Below are 18,215 nucleotides of genomic sequence, written 5' to 3' on the forward strand. Positions count from 1 at the left end.
ACTAGACAGCTGGCCGAGTGAAAGTGCTACAAAACGGCATGATGTCTACTCTCTCTTGGTAAACAAGTAGGACAGGCAGAAGACAGATGACCCACTTGGTCTCCCACTTCCACCTCCTCCTGCACTGTTAGATGAGCAACTCAACTGTCCTCCTCCCATGCCCCTTTGTCATTCTCCAGTACCCCCTATACTACCACACATGGCTTTGTCATTAACAGCTGGGGAAGTCATACAGACGCCATCATCTGGCCTCTCACACAAACACACATGCAGCCCAGGGGGTGATTGAAAGGCAGGTTTGACCTCTGACCTCTGGTAAGAGTTTCCATCCAAATAGCAGCAGCAGTCCCTGTATCACAGACAATGAGTAAATGAATTATGTTAGTTTAATCTACAGTATTGGTAAATATTTAGTCAATGTTCTTCACAAAAAATCAAAGACAATGTTTATCCAAGCAGCTCAATTTCTGTTTGTTGAGAAGGGATTGTGGGGATCGAAACCCTAACCCTAGTTGGCTAGCTGCTCTATTTTTTTGAGGATCGGCAGTCTTTCGGGCTCTTGCTATGGCATGCAAGGGCTTGGTGCATGATATTTTTATTTAGAGTACTTGGTTAATATCACCATTATCATGACACAGATGAGTTTACATGGCTTCTCCATTGACCCCATTCAGGGAGGCGTTTTGTTCTGCTTCTAACGTGGGTTTGAGGAAGAGACTTAGGGAAAAGGCCTCAGTCAGTTGACAGCCTCAAAGTTTGAAAGACATGCTTCCCAGCTAATGCTGAACTATTCTAAGATGGGGGGCTTTTGCAGCAACTGTGATTATTAAGTGTATGTTGAGGTCTGGTAGAGGATAGCTTCAGCTCTGGAAAAAAGCTTAGACTGACTGTAGCACAACCACAAAACTCGGTTGATGTGGAGTGGATGCAGTGGTGGCTATGGAATGTTTTTTTGGTAGAGCCATCAAATTCATTTCAACACAAAAATGTATATCAAATAGCACATTATTACTTACTGCAGTTAAGTATTAACGATCATAACAACACTTTGCAGGAGCGGATTACATTTTTTAGGAGAAACAAAGCTTTTGAGAGTGGACAGTATGTGCATGAACATACGTGCTTTAAGAACCAAAATCAGTCAGATCTTTAAGGCATTCATAATACATAAACAATAAGAACATCTTGTTCATACAATTCTGTATGATATATAAATACGTCATGAATAGGTATATAAATATATTTATTAACTAATCTAATAGAACATTTCAACATGTTTATTGGGGTATCATATATATATATATATATATATATATACACATAATTTATATACACATGGGCGGACTGGGGGGGAAAAGTGGCCCAGGAGTTACTGTCAGAACGTCAGCAGAGAAAGGTGGGCTGTACTGGACTAGCTCAACATGTCCCTCACTCCTCTATCGATGCTGGATCCATCCCTGTTGATTTAAAAAAACAGGCTTTCACGCCAGTCCGTTGTCTGATTGTCAGATCAGGTTGATCTCCGCAAGTTTTTCTCTTGGAAGGTCTTGGAAGAGAGATTTTACAGAGTTTTGGGTTGGGTCTTTTTGGAAGAATACTGCTCTAGTTATTATTGCTATGTCGTTAATATGCCTCAAGAAAAGAATTGCCCTCACCAGTAGCCTTTGGGCCAAATGGTGATAGCTCAAGGCTGAATCTATCTTAGGACACTAATTGACTGACTTAGACTTGCCTCTTTTGGGGTATATCAATTCGGCCTCAGCCCAGCTTAGATATGCAGACAGGCACAGAGTATGTGGAGGACAGGCATATATATATTTTGCGCAGATATCTCATTTTACAAATATTATATTGGGTATATTCCCTATTTCAAAAAACAAAATCATAATTTGTTAAATGTATTAATATGATTAAAAATATATATAATCCATTTTTTCTTTCAAATGTGACCAGCCGCCACAGAGACAATGGCATAAAAGGAATGAACGGACAAAATGAGAGCCTCTAAGGGAGTGTTTCTTGGTGTTTTTGATGTGGCTTCCTAAAAGCAGAAGGGAAATTTATGGCCCTGTACCTTCAGGAGGAAGAGTTCTCCTGCCGTTAATCACCACTGTTTGTTTTCACAGCATCAGAGTCACAGGGTGCAAGGCGCCTAAGTGCTTTTCCTTCCTCGGTCTCGTTCAGGAGAGCATCAGGCTCAAGAAGGATTGGGAAAAATATATATCTTTCAAATTGGACAGGACATGGACATGTTGTCTCTTAACAGGAACATCGTGAGATTGAAATGTAGTCATTCATATTGCTTGTGTTGCATAATATCTCTACCAAGATAATAGTGGTAAATTAAAGAGGGAAAAGTGCATTGGAAAAATAATTTGACATGGTAAACAATCCATGAGGGAAGCCTCTCATACTTTGCACATCTGGAAAAGTCCATACAAAGCAGCTTAAAGCAGAGGTTTTATTCCCCATCAACTAATGTTTTACTAGCTTTCAACTGCATCTCCGGCTGTTGTCGGCGTATGGAACAGGCTCAGGTGTCCCAACGCAACCTTTGCTTCAAATTATCATTGTATTGTATCTACACCACAGCGTGTAATTATTCCAGATGGAATAAATACATTCACATTGAACAATTCCATATATGCAGTATGAGTTTTAACCAAATGCCTTCATATTAATATACAATAGATTCTTGGTGCTTTCACAACTCAAAGTTCATTTCATCGACTCAATGAGATTTGTCATGTCAAGCAAAGATGGAAAGGCAACTAGAACAGCAAGAACAGTCAACCAAGCCTCCAATATAATAAATGTTTCAATCCACAATGACAAAATGAGATGCCTAACTGATTTGCGAGCCCTGTTGTGGTGAGTCTGAGTCTGACTCTACTAGACTGCCCTGAGCCCCAACCTCGGAGATCTTTGAGTTCCAGCCTTCACAGTTCCTTGCCAGAAAACAAAATTATTTAAAATGTCTCAGAAAAAAGGAGTGATCTAGACACTGAGGCAAAGTGTTCCACTAGTTTTTTCCCTGATTTTGTTAATTATCTCACTTTTGCACTCCTTGTGATCTGTCTAGGTCGTTGCATTATGTAATTAGAATTTTTTAAATGTCTTTTGGCGAAGATCTTCATATACGTTTGTTACTTTGTCAAAGACTAATGTCACTCTTACTATTAAATTAATTTTTATGTAGATTTCAGTGGCGGCCTTCATCAACAGATGTTCCAAAATCTTGTCTTCTCCCCAGTTAGACACCAAGAATGACATCTTTGTGTAATTGACCATTCATCACCTTTGGATGTTTGTTTTCTTCCGGTTTAATATGGGCCAAATAATAGAAAGATCACCAACTTATTTCTGGGCAACAAGGTCTATTCTCAAAAGGGCTCAACTAAGTAGGCCAACACAAAACTACATAAAGTGGAGCCTTCAAACAAATGGCTCATTCACATGGTGACAATACTCTCGGAGAGGAGAATTCCCTTCTGGTGTGCATCATGTGAAAGTCCAAAATATATAATTTATTGTTATTTCAAATTGGCCCTTTGATTTGTAATTAAAGGTCAAATATTCTCCTCCCGTTTACAGTTGTGACACTGTAAATGAAACTGGATATGTTTAATAAACATCATCAAAACGCAAACACACACACTTCTTCCGAGTTAACATTTCTCAAATGTAGTCCTGCGAAGAAGCAGGAGGTGGTCTGTCAAGACATTTCTCTGAGAGTTGGCTCTAAACACTTTCCAAACAAGATACTAAGACGTTTAGGATGTGAGCTGTGTGTGTGTGTGTGTGTGTGTGTGTGTGTGTGTGTGTGTGTGTGTGTGAGTGCACATATTTTCAAAATGGAACTCTTGGAGAGGGGGGGGATCAAGTGGCAGATAGCTCACAATAATATTTATTATGATGAAACCAGATGGTGTTTTCTTCACTCTCCTACTGTACTGTAGATCAACTCCTCCGAGCACAATTTAGACAAAAACTATATTCTTGAAGGAGAGATGGTACCCTTTTTTGTATTTGCCATTTGAAGTTTCGGCAAAAGTAACAGAGTAATAATATTTATTTTAGGTTAATCGTGTTAAAAGTGATGTGGAATACATATATCACTGGTTCCTTGGAGCCATACATACCATTTTGCTAAGGTAATGTATTTGTTCGCTAGTTTTTCTTCACATACAATTAAATGTCAGGCACTAAAAGTCACTGTCCACTTAATGTATTTGTATCTTATCTTGTCCTCTTGGCTTTTCCTTGCTCTTCAATGGTCTGTAAAAAGCTCTGATAGAGATCCCCCCCCACCCTCAGCAGGATGGCATGTCTGCTCTGTATTTAGAAGGAAAGTTCTAAAGTTTTAGCTCAGCTCCCAGTAGACCAATGAAAACCTGTGCAATAGTCACAATAGTTTTGTCTGTGTATATATATCTTCTGCATATAACATTTCACTGAGTTTATGTGGATTGTTGTTATTTGTGTTACTGATTCCTTCTTTTTTTTCAATATGTGCACACTTTTAGCTCGTGTAATGCTGCTGTGGGACAAATAAAGGATTATCTTTTGTCAGTCTCTTCCCTCTCCTTGCCTCTTGGTGCTCTGTTCCTTTAAGTATAGCCTCATGCTGGCAGCTGCTACGTGAACTTATCAATGACGAAGAAAGGGGATCTTTTCCTGTCAGCACAGATGTCAAGGTGAACTTGGAGGACTCCTTAAATAACTGGCTTTGCAACCCCCTCTACACCCCCTCACCGCCCTGTCAACTGCCCAGATAAGAGGAAGTCTCTTGTTTACAAGGATATCGTGGGGTTTCTTTTTTAGCTGCAACCGTATCTTCAGCAATGAGAATATTAATACGGCTTTTTAAATGATTTATCTGCAATGTATTAGTAATGACCTCAAATTCAATAGCATTTTGTTTTATTCCTAGTACACAGAATTCTATTGGTTTTGAGGCGTTAATGTTGCTACACCAAATGTAAGCACCGGTGTGTACTGTATGTCCGCTGGTGGGAGTTTGCTCAACTGTGTGTGTGTGTGTGTCAGTGTGGCATATACAGGTGAAATTAGAATATCGTGAAAAAGCTCATTACTTTCAGTAATTCAACTTAAAAAGGTGAAACTATTATACAGACTCATTACATGCAAAGTGAGATATTTCAAGCCTTTATTTGATATAATGGTGATGATTATGGCTATATAATATATATATATATATTAGGGCTGTCAAAAATAGCGCGTTAACGGCGTTAATTAGCTGTTTGTTGTTAATTACGTCAATTTTTTTGACGCATTTCACGCATGCGCAGTGTGACAAATTATTCAGGTCCGGAAAGAACCTCTTCTTCTAGGGAATGCACTTCATCCTATACAACACATTACTGCCACCTGCAGGCATATGTCAGGCCGTCAGGTTCAGCAAGTTGTTTGCGCCAGAGACCCGCTCCCCCCCCCCCCCCCCCCGTTCTCGCGCAGCAGAACAGAGAAGAAGAAAAGCTCCGCCCAGCAGAGCAAGAGCAGCGCTGTTCTGAAACATGCGGAGGAAGAGAAACCAATGCGATCTAAATCCTCCCAGGTATGGGAATATTTCACACTGAAATGAGGGTGGTAGCGGATTTCTTTGCAGCGCCAGTCGTTCTAATCGCCGCGCTCGACTTCAAGGTGTAACCTTTATTATTGTTCGGTCTGAAACGGCGCGCCCAGTGACGGGTGGTGCAGCAATATTGTTGTTCGGGTGGAAATCGGGAGAAAGGTCGGTCCGGGAGATTTTCGGGGGGGGCTTTGAAACATCGGGAGGGTTGACATGTCTGGTCATGTCTGGTCATCGCAGGAGCACAAACTCGCAGCAGAGTGGGATAAACTGCAGAGGCTCGAGACCCTTCTAGAGCCATGCAGGGAAATCAGTCTGTAACTTATCAAATAACATTGATTTGATTATTTTCTGGAATGAATTAAAAAATCAAATATCAATAACATATATTTATGTAAAAAATAATAATTATGATAATAATAATGATAATTATGTATCTGTGTCCTGTTATTTATCTTTAGTATGCATTTCAGAAAGAAAAAATGGTTAGGATTCAGGTGTGATTAATCATGATTAATCCACTGAAAATTCTGATTAATTTGATTAAAATTTTTAATCATTTGACACCCCTAATATATATATACACTAATATTAGTTTACGATATAAATACTAATTTTTTGCATTTCACCTGTATATATTGGGCAACCCCAAATATAATGGTAAGGGAAACACTGTAGTTACACCAACAACCCGACAGACATTAACACAAGGTATAGTGTGGTAGTTCCTACTACAGTTGTGGTCTCCACACAGACTCAGACGGTAAACACAATAACAGCGCCGCTGTCGAAGCTGGTAACATAAGTCGTGTAACTATTCTGAATGTGTTTGGTGGGTAATATCTGAAGACTGAGTTATGCCAATAGTGCCAGACTATCAAGATGTGTGGCTGAAAAGGAGAGGAGGTCAACTACCTGACTAAGAAGTGGCAGTTTTAAATCGAACTGCCCTTGGACTGATTTGACTTGTTTCAGATTCACATTTCTTTTGCTTTACTAATTGGTTTGACTAACATGGCAGTCTGTCCCATATGTTTAAGAGCATGAATTCTTGGGTTTCTTTCCCTTTTTGAATTCCTATAAAGCGATGGGGGATGAAGTCACTTTGACTTAGTGGACCAGAATTGTGCTACCAATGTTTTCTATTAATCTACTTTTCAAATGAGCCTGATGCGCTTGGTTCATGAAAGTTGGACCTGTCATACTTGGATATGTTGCTTGGAATGAAAGATTCAGCAGTAGTGTTTACCGTTTCTCCCTTGATATTATTATTTTTTTGGATGGAAAGATCAATGGTAAGTAATGCTAGTCAGACGCATTACCTGCAAGTATACTTTTTTTTCAATTAAGTGACCTGAAGCAGGTAAAAACCCATTATGTAGCGTAATGATTCATTCAACAGAAACAGAAACTAGCAGAAACTAGGGCTGTCAAAAATAGCGCGTTAACGACGTTAATTAGTTGTTTGTTGTTAATTACGTCAATTTTTTTAACACATTTCACGCATGCGCAGTGTGACAAATTATTCAGGTCAGGAAAGTACCTCTTCCTCTAGGGAATGCACTTCGACCTATACAACACATTACTGCCATCTGTAGGCCTATGTCAGGCCGTCAGGTTCAGCAAGTCGTTTGCGCCAGTCCACGCTGAATGTTCGCAAAATCAACCTCAGATCGTTTGACCAGCACAATAGCAAAATGTTCCAACACGTTGGAATTCGACGCTGGAAATGGTCAAGCGCGTGAGCAGAAATAAAGAGGCCGTCATCGCCATACTTGCCAACCTTGGGGTGCGTGTGCTAGCGGTCAACGGGGGGCGGGCGGGGTGCAGCGCCAGCCTCATCTTTTTCCATTCTAATTGCCGCGCTAGACTTCAAAGTGTAACCTTTATTTTTGTTCTGGAGATTTTCGGGAGGAGCTTTGAAATTCGGGAGTCTCCCGGAAATATCGGGAGGGTTGACATGTCCGGCCCTCGCAGCCCTGGACCATCAGGAGCACAAACTCGTTTTGCCGACCGCAGCAGAGTGGGATAAACTGCAGAGGCCTTCTAGAGCCATGCAGGGAAATCAGTCTGTAACTTATCAAATAACATTGATTTGATTATTTTCTGGAATGAATTAAACCAAATCAAATATCAATAACATGTATTTATGTAAAAAATAATAATTATGATAATAATGATAATTATGTATCTGTGTCCTGTTATTTATCTTTGGTATGCATTTCAGAAAGAAAAAATGGTTAGGATTCAGGTGTAATTGCAAATAGTGATTAATCCTGATTAATCCACTGAAAATTCTGATTAATTTGATTAAAATTTTTATCATCATTTGACAGCCCTAGTAGAAACAAATACATTTGTAACTGGGGTAGTATGGGGATTTAAATATCAACTTATTGTTGGAACGCATTGATGCATTCCAAGAATTGTTCTTCGAATCTTTATTCAACTTATTATTATTCTTCTATTTGTTCCACTGCACCTTGTTCAGGGCAATGCCTTTTCAGCTTTCTAGCTCTTATAATTGAATTTGTATTAATTAAAATCAACTTTTTTAACATGGTTTCCAATGGATTACATTTTCAAATCCTCTCTAAACCTTTTCAGCTTATCCAATATTTCAGCTAGAAACACCATTTAAACTTTAAAATCTTTTAAAAAGTCTTAACAATTTTAACCCTAACCCTGTCAACCCTCCCGATTTTTCCGGGAAACTCCCGAATTTCAAAGCCCCTCCCGAGAATCTCCCGGACCGATCTTTCGCCCGAATTTCTCCTGATTTCCACCCGGACAACAATATTGCTACACCATCCGTCACTGGGCGCGCCGTTTCAGACCGAACAATAATAAAGGTTACACCTTGAAGTCAAGCGCGGCAATTAGAACGAAAAAAGATGAGACTGGCGCTGCAAAGAAAACCGGTTTAATAAAATCCAATTGTTCATTATTAAGAAACATAAGCATGAGTCGGACTGAAGCGCTGCCATATTACATTAACTCATTTTCAGCTCACTCCTCATCTGATTATAAAGAAGATGCCATATTGGCACCATTTTAATTGACTTTGAAAATAACTTAGCCTTGACTCTTCATGAACTAGTCAACAACCCTTCACCTACATGTGATCTCTTGCAGGTTGTAGGTTTCGGCTCATGTCCTGTCTTCTTATATTAAATAAATAGCTTTGTCATAACTGATTATTACTTAAGCAGTAAAAGCTGTGTTTAGTGACACTATGATAACTGGTTGCTTGTTTGTTTGTCACAGTGAGTCATAATGAAAAAATGTTTTCAGCTGGTTTGCATAAATTGAAAGCGGTTTAAGGTCACACAATGGGTCGGACTATTGTAGTGTCTTTATCTAGACAACGTAGTTCTGCCCTAACCCAAAGCATTGCAGTCATTTGGTGCTTGTAAAATTCACTGAAGCACACAAGTCAGAGCAAGGCCTGCTCATCAAACAACAGCTACAGATTGATTGACTTAATATATTATTCAGTGGACCTTTGTAAACTGAAGCAGAAAAAAAGATTAGGTTTATATGGGAACCTGGATAACTTGACAATGTATCCATAAAAAGACATGTTGCATCTTACCTACTAAAACGTTCACCATGAAAAAAAAGAGGACAATGTAGTACTAGACAATGGTGCTTTTTTTCATGGTTGATCACAAGCCACAACCCTCCTCTCACACTAAAGACATTCCGCCTCTAGCACCAGACCGCCTGGCAGTTCGGAATTCAAGGACTTCAACACCTGAAGCAACTGGCGAGCACACGGCCAGCTGAACGAGTATTCACAAGCCATCACAGTCATTTACTGCAGAGTTACACCATATTAACAGGCCATTTGGTTCTAATGTGTGGTGGCTGGCTCCGCCCTCTCCTCCTGTTAAGTAGACTTGCTCGCTCTCTCTTTCTCAGAGACACATTGAATTTACTTAAAAATAACCACTTACAAATCAAAGCTTAACCAATTATGGATGAATTAATTTCATGTTTCACTCGGTTTTGTTGTCTGCATTTACTGATTTTGCTCTTCTACAGTTTCTGTGTGAACTTTATGATTGTTGCTCAGAACAAAATAAACATCGACAATAAAATTAAAGTCTTCTGTTTTATCATCCTCATAGCCGCAAACCATAACATTGGGCACAGAACTAATCACCCAAATAAAAGTTGCTATCCCAGGCCACGGCCATAAACACGTTTAAGGGAGTAGAAACTGTGCCCCCTCCTGCTACAGGAGGTAAAACTGGTAGCTGGGGAGGGGCTACCACTGCCAAGTGCCGTTTAGTGAGAGGTGGGATTTCCAGGCAAGTACCTAACATCCTGTTACAACTACAACATTGTTCATTCTAAGCACCTCATCGCCCAAGCTGTGTTTAGCCAACATTATATGGAAGTATTATGGAATCATGCCAATCAAATAATTCAAAGAGCTCCTGAAAATTTTTAGAAGCTTAAATTAAAGAGAATACCATCCTAAGAGTAATCATCAGTACTATCTTTGTATTTTAGCTAGCATCACCTCTGAGCTTTTCATCAAGTTTAGCAGTTGCTTAACTGGAGTCTAATTTTATGTGTGTTTTCATCTGGCCACAGGAAAATGGTTAAACATTAGCCTTTTGAAACATGAATAGGAAAATAAATAATGTCCTGAGTTATCTGACCACAAGAACCCTTCTAAACATAGGGAGTATCTCCCACCATTCATTCTGCAAGTTGTGGATAAGTTTAAGAGTCAACAAACAACAACAAACAACACATGTGTGCGCACACACACACACACACACGTTGCCTTATGACTTAATAGCTACTGGGGGGGGGGCGGCTGCAGCAGAAAAGGTGACCAGTGTCCTGACCTTTGGCAGTTTTTCTCATACACTGCCACTCTGTCTATTCACCCATTCATGTTGGAGCAAGAGAATAACTAGGTCAGGGGTGTCAAACTCATTTCAGGTTCGGGCCAGATACTGCCGACTTCGAGCGAACGCGGGCCACTGACGATCGGCGCGAACAGCTGACGGGGGGTGGGGCGCTGGCAGTCCGACTGACTGTTCGCTGACAGCGGGACGTATGCGCTCCGGTGGCGGACCGCACTGGACCGGCAACGGGGAACCTTTTACGTTTACTTGTCTCCCTAAACTGTCTCTGCTCTGCTCACTGAAGCAACACAATGCGCGGACAATAAATATCAGAGTCAGGAGCAACGAGTGTAGTCAACTACATCAACACATCCCGTCAGACCAGGATTATTTATTTACATCCGTTAACTTTTCTCCTCATGTGACCCGGGTAACCGCTGTCATTGCAGACGGTTATATTGATTCTTACTATGAAAACTACGTACTTCCGGTTTAGCGGCTACGCATCATATTTTCATTTTATGGGAAAAACCACAAAAAGAATTAACGAAGTAAAAAGTTGTTGGTAAGGTTTTTACGGTAAAAGGGATGATGATAAGGTACACAGACCTGCCTCCCACCTGAAAACTCCTGTTTTCAAATTCCACCTTTTGTTTAGCCATTCTTTGGGGAGAGGGAAGTTGACACAAGTGGTTTGTAATACAGACTGTGAGGCGCGCGACGACACACGTAGAGTGCATTGTGGGATTTGTAGTATTATGGTGATGCGTGCGATATACCGGCGGGCCAGCTCTAATAGTAAATAGATTTGAGCATGCGGGCAAAAGATAATTCATTCACGGGCCGGATGTGGCCCACAGGCCTTGAGTTTGACACATGTGAACTAGGTAAAAGGGGCAAGGAGCTTACCTGGAGGACACAGGCAGCTGTGGGGAGCTTCCCTTGACTCCCTTGTCTTTGGTATTCTCGCTGCAAGCTTCTGCATTAAAGGGAACAAAGGAAAGATGTTAGAGAGCACTGAACCCTCATGGTTAAGAGGCTCAGTTACAATCCCATGGCATATGAGCAAACAGAAGCTCATGATATGAACAAAAGCTTCCCAAAAAGTGAGAAGTAGACCTTAACTTGAGATTCTTTATTAAAGGTAGTATATTTTTCCTTGCACACATTCAAACTAGAACTATCAATATTGTCTCTTGTTTCATTTTAAGCACAAGGCCTCCCCCCACCTTCCACCTTTCTCCAGATATTAAAGTGTGACAGCTGACCTCATTAGATAAACAAAAGCCAGCATGTGATGTGACCCTGAACAGAATAGAAAAGCATCCATGTGCGTTCTGCACTGCATAGCAGTCAATCCTAAAGCTGGTTACTGTTTAGAGCCTGCAACAGGTGCTGAAAGCGGTGCCATGGGGGGTGCTGTCATTCTGACCACTGCTGCAGTATTCTGGGTACAGCCTGTTAACTCAGTTATTCCAGTTTGAGGGAGGACATTGTGTTGGCTGCACCTGCTGAATGTCAGTAATCCTCCAGCAAAAGAGTGTTTTATATAGTTATCGTTCAATAGCTAATTTTCTCCTCACTGAGATTGTTGACCTTCGGACCATATGTATCTTATTAATCCCCCCATGGAGAAAATGTTCTCTGCATTTAACCCATCCCACACAGTGGGAGCAGTGTGCTTGGATAAAGGCACCTGGGCACAACATGGGAGATGTAGCAGCCGGGGATTGAACCACCATCCTTACTGGCGCGCCCTCTAGACTCCATATTCAAAAGTCACTGTAACCTGAGGAACGTAGCCGTAAGAAGGACAATTATAAAAAAAACAACTATTGTGACATCATTTTTAATGGCATAGAGAAAGGTTTGTGTTAAGTCAATTCTGTAGACCGCATTAGTCGTAGCTTTTTAAATCTCGGTCAAGTTAATTAAACAATTGAGCTGCTATTGAGAGTAGCTTGGCTTTTTAAAAACTGTGGATTTGTGCAGGACATCTTCTGCCACTATTCTATCTGACCAATCAGTGGTCTGCAGTGTTCAACTTCGCCTTCAAGTATTTGCTCAGCTTGCTCGGAGTGCGATGCTTCCAGAATTAAGTTGTTCTGTTGGTAACACCCACAACTTCTACCAATGGAAACGTAACCCTTTTCATGTAACTTCTGGGTTTGTATCCTTATGGCTGAAATACATTTATTGAACGTCGCTTTGGAAGTGTCAAGTACATTACATCTAATGTAATTTAACTATCCAAGACCTGGTCACCACATGAATGTATTCATGCTTTTGTTGATTTCTTTAGGGTGTATTTGTTTGCTTTGGTTGACTGTCCGCTATGAGTTTATTTAGTTATCAAGTTTAGTTGAATACGTTTGGGTCATCCCCTTTGTTTTTTTAATGGTTTAATCAGCCATTCTAGCATATGCTTCCCACTGTGTTCAGACGACACACTCTTCAGTCCTACTTAGTGCATTTGGAGTTTTACACTTTCATAGGCATTGTAAAAACACATTTCTTACAATGTTTTTAATTTAGTGAATTTTTAGTTAAAAACACGAAAGTTAAGAGCAGCAGTCAGTGAAAAGTCTCATGCAGAATCAATTGTAGGATTGAACTCTCTGGCACATGTTTCCCTTCAAACCACTTCATATTATTCCCGATATCCTGTAGGAGTGTATTTGGTCGATACTGGCTGAGCCCTCTCACGACTGTAGAAGTCTTTAGTCGAACTGATCCCAGTGTTTCCCACACATAGACCAATCTGGCACACCGCCACAGATTCAACACCGGCCGCCACACATTGCGTTTGGTTTATTTATTTATACTGCTATTTAAATTACGCACTGTATTCGTTCAGCTGTATTACCTTTCGCTTCTCTCCGTCTCTGTCACTCACGCGTCTCACATACACACACTATGGCAAATCATGGTCAAAATTCAAGAGTTCAAATCAGGTTGCTGCGCACACGTGAATCAAACATCCGCGAGCAAATGTCGGTCTCGCGATCTACCATGGTGACTGGCCTCGACCCCGTACTGTCAAAAAGAACAACAGCGAGCGCATAGAAAGCACCTTCGAGCGCGAGCAGAGATTAGCCTCGCAAGCAAGGAAGTTCATGTTCGGTGAGCGAGCAAATATCTCGCGCGAGACTCCATCAATGGACCATCTCCTGAGGCCTTCCCTTATAATAGGGCATTCGTTTTTAGCAAGCCCCACAAAATCTGTTGCTCTGACAGAAGTAGCAGACTTTGCGCATGTAGGCTGTAAGTAGTATAGGGTGTGAAATGTGTATTAGTGTCAAGTGTATAGTTTTATGTATTGATGTGTGTTTTAGTACGACGTGTTTTGTATTTACTCCAATAAAGTTCTGCTCTACAAAATCATATTCATCAAATTATTCCAGTTCAGCGGTCGGTCGTCGCCGTCCCCCCCCTCCACCAGTCAGCCCGAACACTGTGATCCAGAGTGCTCTGCAGCCACTATTCCCTTTTTGTCCAACATATCTGAAGATGTTCTCCAAGCCAGATAATGGACGTAATGCAGACTGGAGGAGATTCAGTTCTACAGGAATTGTCTGTAAGAAAAGGAGCTACAACATTAACACATCAACATTCAACAGCAGAGTCTGCCAGAGAAAGAGAAGTGCAATGACCATACTTCAAAAGCCTTATTAGCCTTTAACATTGTCTAATGGTCTAATGAATGTGATAACTTTAATTACACAAAATGCGACAATAATATCATGAGCTAAGGAGCCAAAGAGTCAGTTGACGGACCATTGAAAAACTACTACTGGCAGGAGGATGGAGAACTAACCCATTATATCTTATATTTTATACAGATCCTAATCATACGGTGGATGCATGTGTTAGAGCTTATAGACACTTTCTGAGGTCACTGTCAAGCAGGAGGAGGGAGAGCCAAATGGCACATTTTGACACCAGTTTGTAGTTAAGTGAGTCGTTAGTGTTGTCAGAACTTTATTGTCTGTATTTGACATGTTGGAGGTCAGAATGTGTCGATAGGAAATGGGTGCTTCTTTGTCTCCAATCACTGAGTTTCATCTCATACGATGACATTACTTGTGCTGTAACTAATTCAGCTATGCATCTTAGTAGAGATGTTCTGTGTTTGCTAGCAAGGTCATAAGATGGTATTCTACAGACTATGGATGATGTATGTGTAGAGCAGCTGGGCTGCCTTGGGTAAAAGTGTTGAAACGTGTGTGTGTGCGCGTCTGTGTTTGTAGTGGTGACCCGATGTTGCAATGTGGTCTGAACTTTCTATTTTAAAAGGATGACTGATCCTTTTACTGTCCTCTAGTCTGATTAATATTCAGACCTGGCACTGCTGCTCCATACACTTCCAGGTATGGTGTTCTGAGTCCATGCCTCCGCTTCACTTATTTCTTAGATTCAATACTCAATATAGTGTTGTGTGAATAACACATAGTGTTCACCTTTCGAACGAACGGAACTGTGATGATCATGTCCCTTCCGGACATCCATTTAGGGGTGGTAAACCATGGTAACTTGTAGACAGCCCACGTAAATAATGCAAATTCATACCTATTAGATGCTCAAGTTATAATTTTTTTGCAAAAAATGCCCCATAATTTCAATAGTGACAGTTTAGTTAACTTGTAAAAAACATTGTAGCTTTTATGAAGCGGTCCAGCTGCCACAGAATCATTTTGAATCACGCCTTGACTGATGTTGCGTGTGCAAGACAAATCAAACGTTCTTAATAAAAAAGGAGCACTTGTTGATCAGAGCAAATCCGGTCTCTGTCACCATCAGGTTCAAAAGAAAAATCCATGCGACCATCACAAAATGGAAGAATGATTAGCTTGTGGTAAAGGAAGACAAGGGAACCACCCACCATATTTGGCAAGGCACTCAAACTTGCAGACAATGAACTATCAACGTTGTTGTTCAGCAGCACCAGCGAATTCATCTGCTGACTTTAGCGAGGGGAGCAAAAACATTAAGCAATACGCGTCCTTCCGTCACCAAACGACCGAGCAACGTACCATCGCCTATGGTGAATGATGACCAAGTGTTAATTATTTTATAAATGATTTAGTTAGCTAACTTTAGCTAGCTCTAATTAGCTATTTAACTAGATACGAAGGCTTTTTAACTACCGTTACCGCCACAGTACAGTCAGTGAGAGATGTTTTCCCCTCTCCTCATAAACTACGGCCATCCTGTGGTTACAGTCAATCCTCTATTTGGGTAAAATACAATTGGTTAAGACTGCAGGGCCCCGTTCCTCGTACGTGGCGAGTAAACCGGATAATTTTCAGGATAAGATGACGTAGATCAGGCTTTTCGGTTCCCTGATGTTCCACCAGCGCAGGTTAATTTGAGCCAGGTGGATTCGTTCGCCACTCCCCCGGAAACAAAGAATGTGTGGAATGGTTGTGGCGGCATGCAGCGCTGCTGTTCCGTCAGCTTACCGCTACTACTCGTTCGCCCGACTATTACATTTCCCTCCCGCCCCCCGTAGCCGGTCCTCTGAGGGAAGGAGGGTAGATGGCAAGCTGGAAAAGGGTGGGAACCTGTGGTCTATAGACTTTATTATTTTCTGTACCGTTCTGAAAAATACAAATCAACGACCCTAAAGTCAACTAAATGTTAACCTTTAACTTCATCATCTTATGAAAATAAGATAATAGTGCATTTGTGTTGATAAAATCCTCTCCTGACAAAGGCGCAAATGCATTTTTGCCAAATTTGTGGACGCCATCTTTCTTTTGCTTGAAAGGTAACCTTACGGTAAGTCACACTTTGCAGACTATTTGTATCTTGTTTTCCAGGTTAACAGAATGCGAGTAAATTAGTAAATTGGGAATTGTTGTTTGTTAAAATACGGTGTAGTGCAGAGGTCACTAACTGGCGGACTGTCACGACGGTTGCGAGGACAGGAAGGGAGGACTCAGATGCGGAGCTCGAGGGGAAAAAATAACTTTAATAGTCAAAATTCGAAAAAAGGAAAACTCAAAAGTTCAAGGCGGGGGAGGGGCCCTTGAACAAAAATATATACAATATCTACATGGCCTGGCATTGGGACACAGCGCAACACCGGTAACATGCAAAGACGCGACACAAGAAACTGACAGGGCTTAAAAACACAGGGGAGGTGCAGGTGATTGGACACAGGTGGAAACAATCATCGACACTGCAGACAATAACAGGGGAAGACAGGAAGTGAAGTTACCCAGGGGACACAAGGGACATGAAACTACAAAATAAAACAAGACTGATGACTGATAAATGATTTAAACGTGACGGCGCACGTTTCGATCGGCACAGCTTTGGTCGTTTTTACGGTAGTGGTTTAAAGCACAGACCAATTGCAATCAACCTAAACCATCCCACGTGATACCACTCAAACAATTGCGTCTTTGCATTCCAGGCAGGATGATATCGCCTCAAGACGAGAGAGGTAGCTGAAAATTACAAATAAAAATATGGTAGGAAGAAAAGAATAGCAAAATTTGAGAAAAAGACGGATGAGAAAAATGAGGAACAAATCACGCTCTCCAAAAAAAGAAAAGTGTACAGCGAAAGGAGAGCATTTAATCCTCAATTGACGACCTTGTTTCTGTTTAAACTTCCCACTGCAGCACCGATATCTAATATGCTTAGGATCCATTAAAACGGCATTATGAGGCACAATACTGACCGACTTTGCAAGCAAGCAGTCCCGATGTTCATTCGTTAGGAAGAGGGTGAGAATGCGAGAGAAAGGGTGTAAAGCAAAACTATCTGATGTAACTTGTGTGCAGAACTACTACGTCATACTAACTTCCATCAACACACTACGATTGTGAATACCTTATTGTGAATACCAGATTGTGAATACCTTAGTAAAATTACTTAGATCCCCCACTTTCTTTAACCTTTTGCTACAACTATCTCTTTTCAGGCTGTACGATTAAAGTATGCTCAAGGCATTGTGGCCTTATTCTTATATCTCCAGGAGCAGATTTATTTACAACACTTATTTCAGAGTTAAATTGTTAACACTGAGTTGACTTTACACTGACATGGTTGGGAAAAATGTAACACTAGCTTGGAGTTAAAATTGAATATCAGAGTCTCTCTGAAATTTGCTGCCATTCAAAATAGGAGGCGATAAATAATTACCAAGGATGTGTGTATGTGTTCCATAACAGAGGAATGTTGTCATCGCTGACTGAGGCAGGGAGGTGGATCCTGGAAAGGAAACCACAGGCTCTCTCTCTCGCTGTGAACGGACACATCTGTGCCTGTGTCCCATTAATAATGACTATTTATACATTTAGAAATATACAAAGAGGCTGACTGCATTGCCCCAGGCCCTTCTGGAAATGAAGATGGAGAAATTGTCCTACGAGGTCCACGGAGGAGCTCCAGAGCCAAGCACTCAAACACTGATTCCTTTAGTACAGGATCAATCACCTCAGAAGAGCTTGTTAGAGGTGGTCACCAAGGGCAACATTAGGAGTAACAGATATGAAAGGAGCAGTGGTCATATTCCGATGTGCAAAAACATTGTTGAGTTTGTCAGTCGTTAAATGCCGCTCAGATTAGAAAGAATTAAAAACAATGATTTATTAATAGTTACAGGCTTGATTTAACAATCAAAATCTTAGATATTTTTGTTAGTATTATTCTATATAGTATTAGTTGTACCATTATCATTAACAATTCATATATATTACTGTTTCATCAGGACTAAATTAACAGATCGTTCTCGCCTATCC

General features: G+C 40.8%; 1 protein-coding gene across 20 annotated transcripts in view; it reads right to left on the minus strand.

Annotated features, from left to right (window-relative positions):
• col13a1 (collagen, type XIII, alpha 1) overlaps positions 1 to 18,215 on the minus strand; it is a 147,565-nt gene that overhangs the window by 128,758 nt on the left and 592 nt on the right. For all 20 annotated transcript variants that reach the window (XM_062566400.1, XM_062566393.1, XM_037465553.2 and 17 more), the window contains exon 2: positions 11,371 to 11,440. In XM_062566400.1, coding sequence (XP_062422384.1) covers positions 11,371 to 11,440 — 70 coding nt within the window. The remainder of the gene's footprint in view (positions 1 to 11,370; positions 11,441 to 18,215) is intronic.

The sequence above is a fragment of the Pungitius pungitius genome, chromosome 13, assembly GCF_949316345.1.
Source record: "Pungitius pungitius chromosome 13, fPunPun2.1, whole genome shotgun sequence".
Taxonomy (NCBI): domain Eukaryota; kingdom Metazoa; phylum Chordata; class Actinopteri; order Perciformes; family Gasterosteidae; genus Pungitius; species Pungitius pungitius.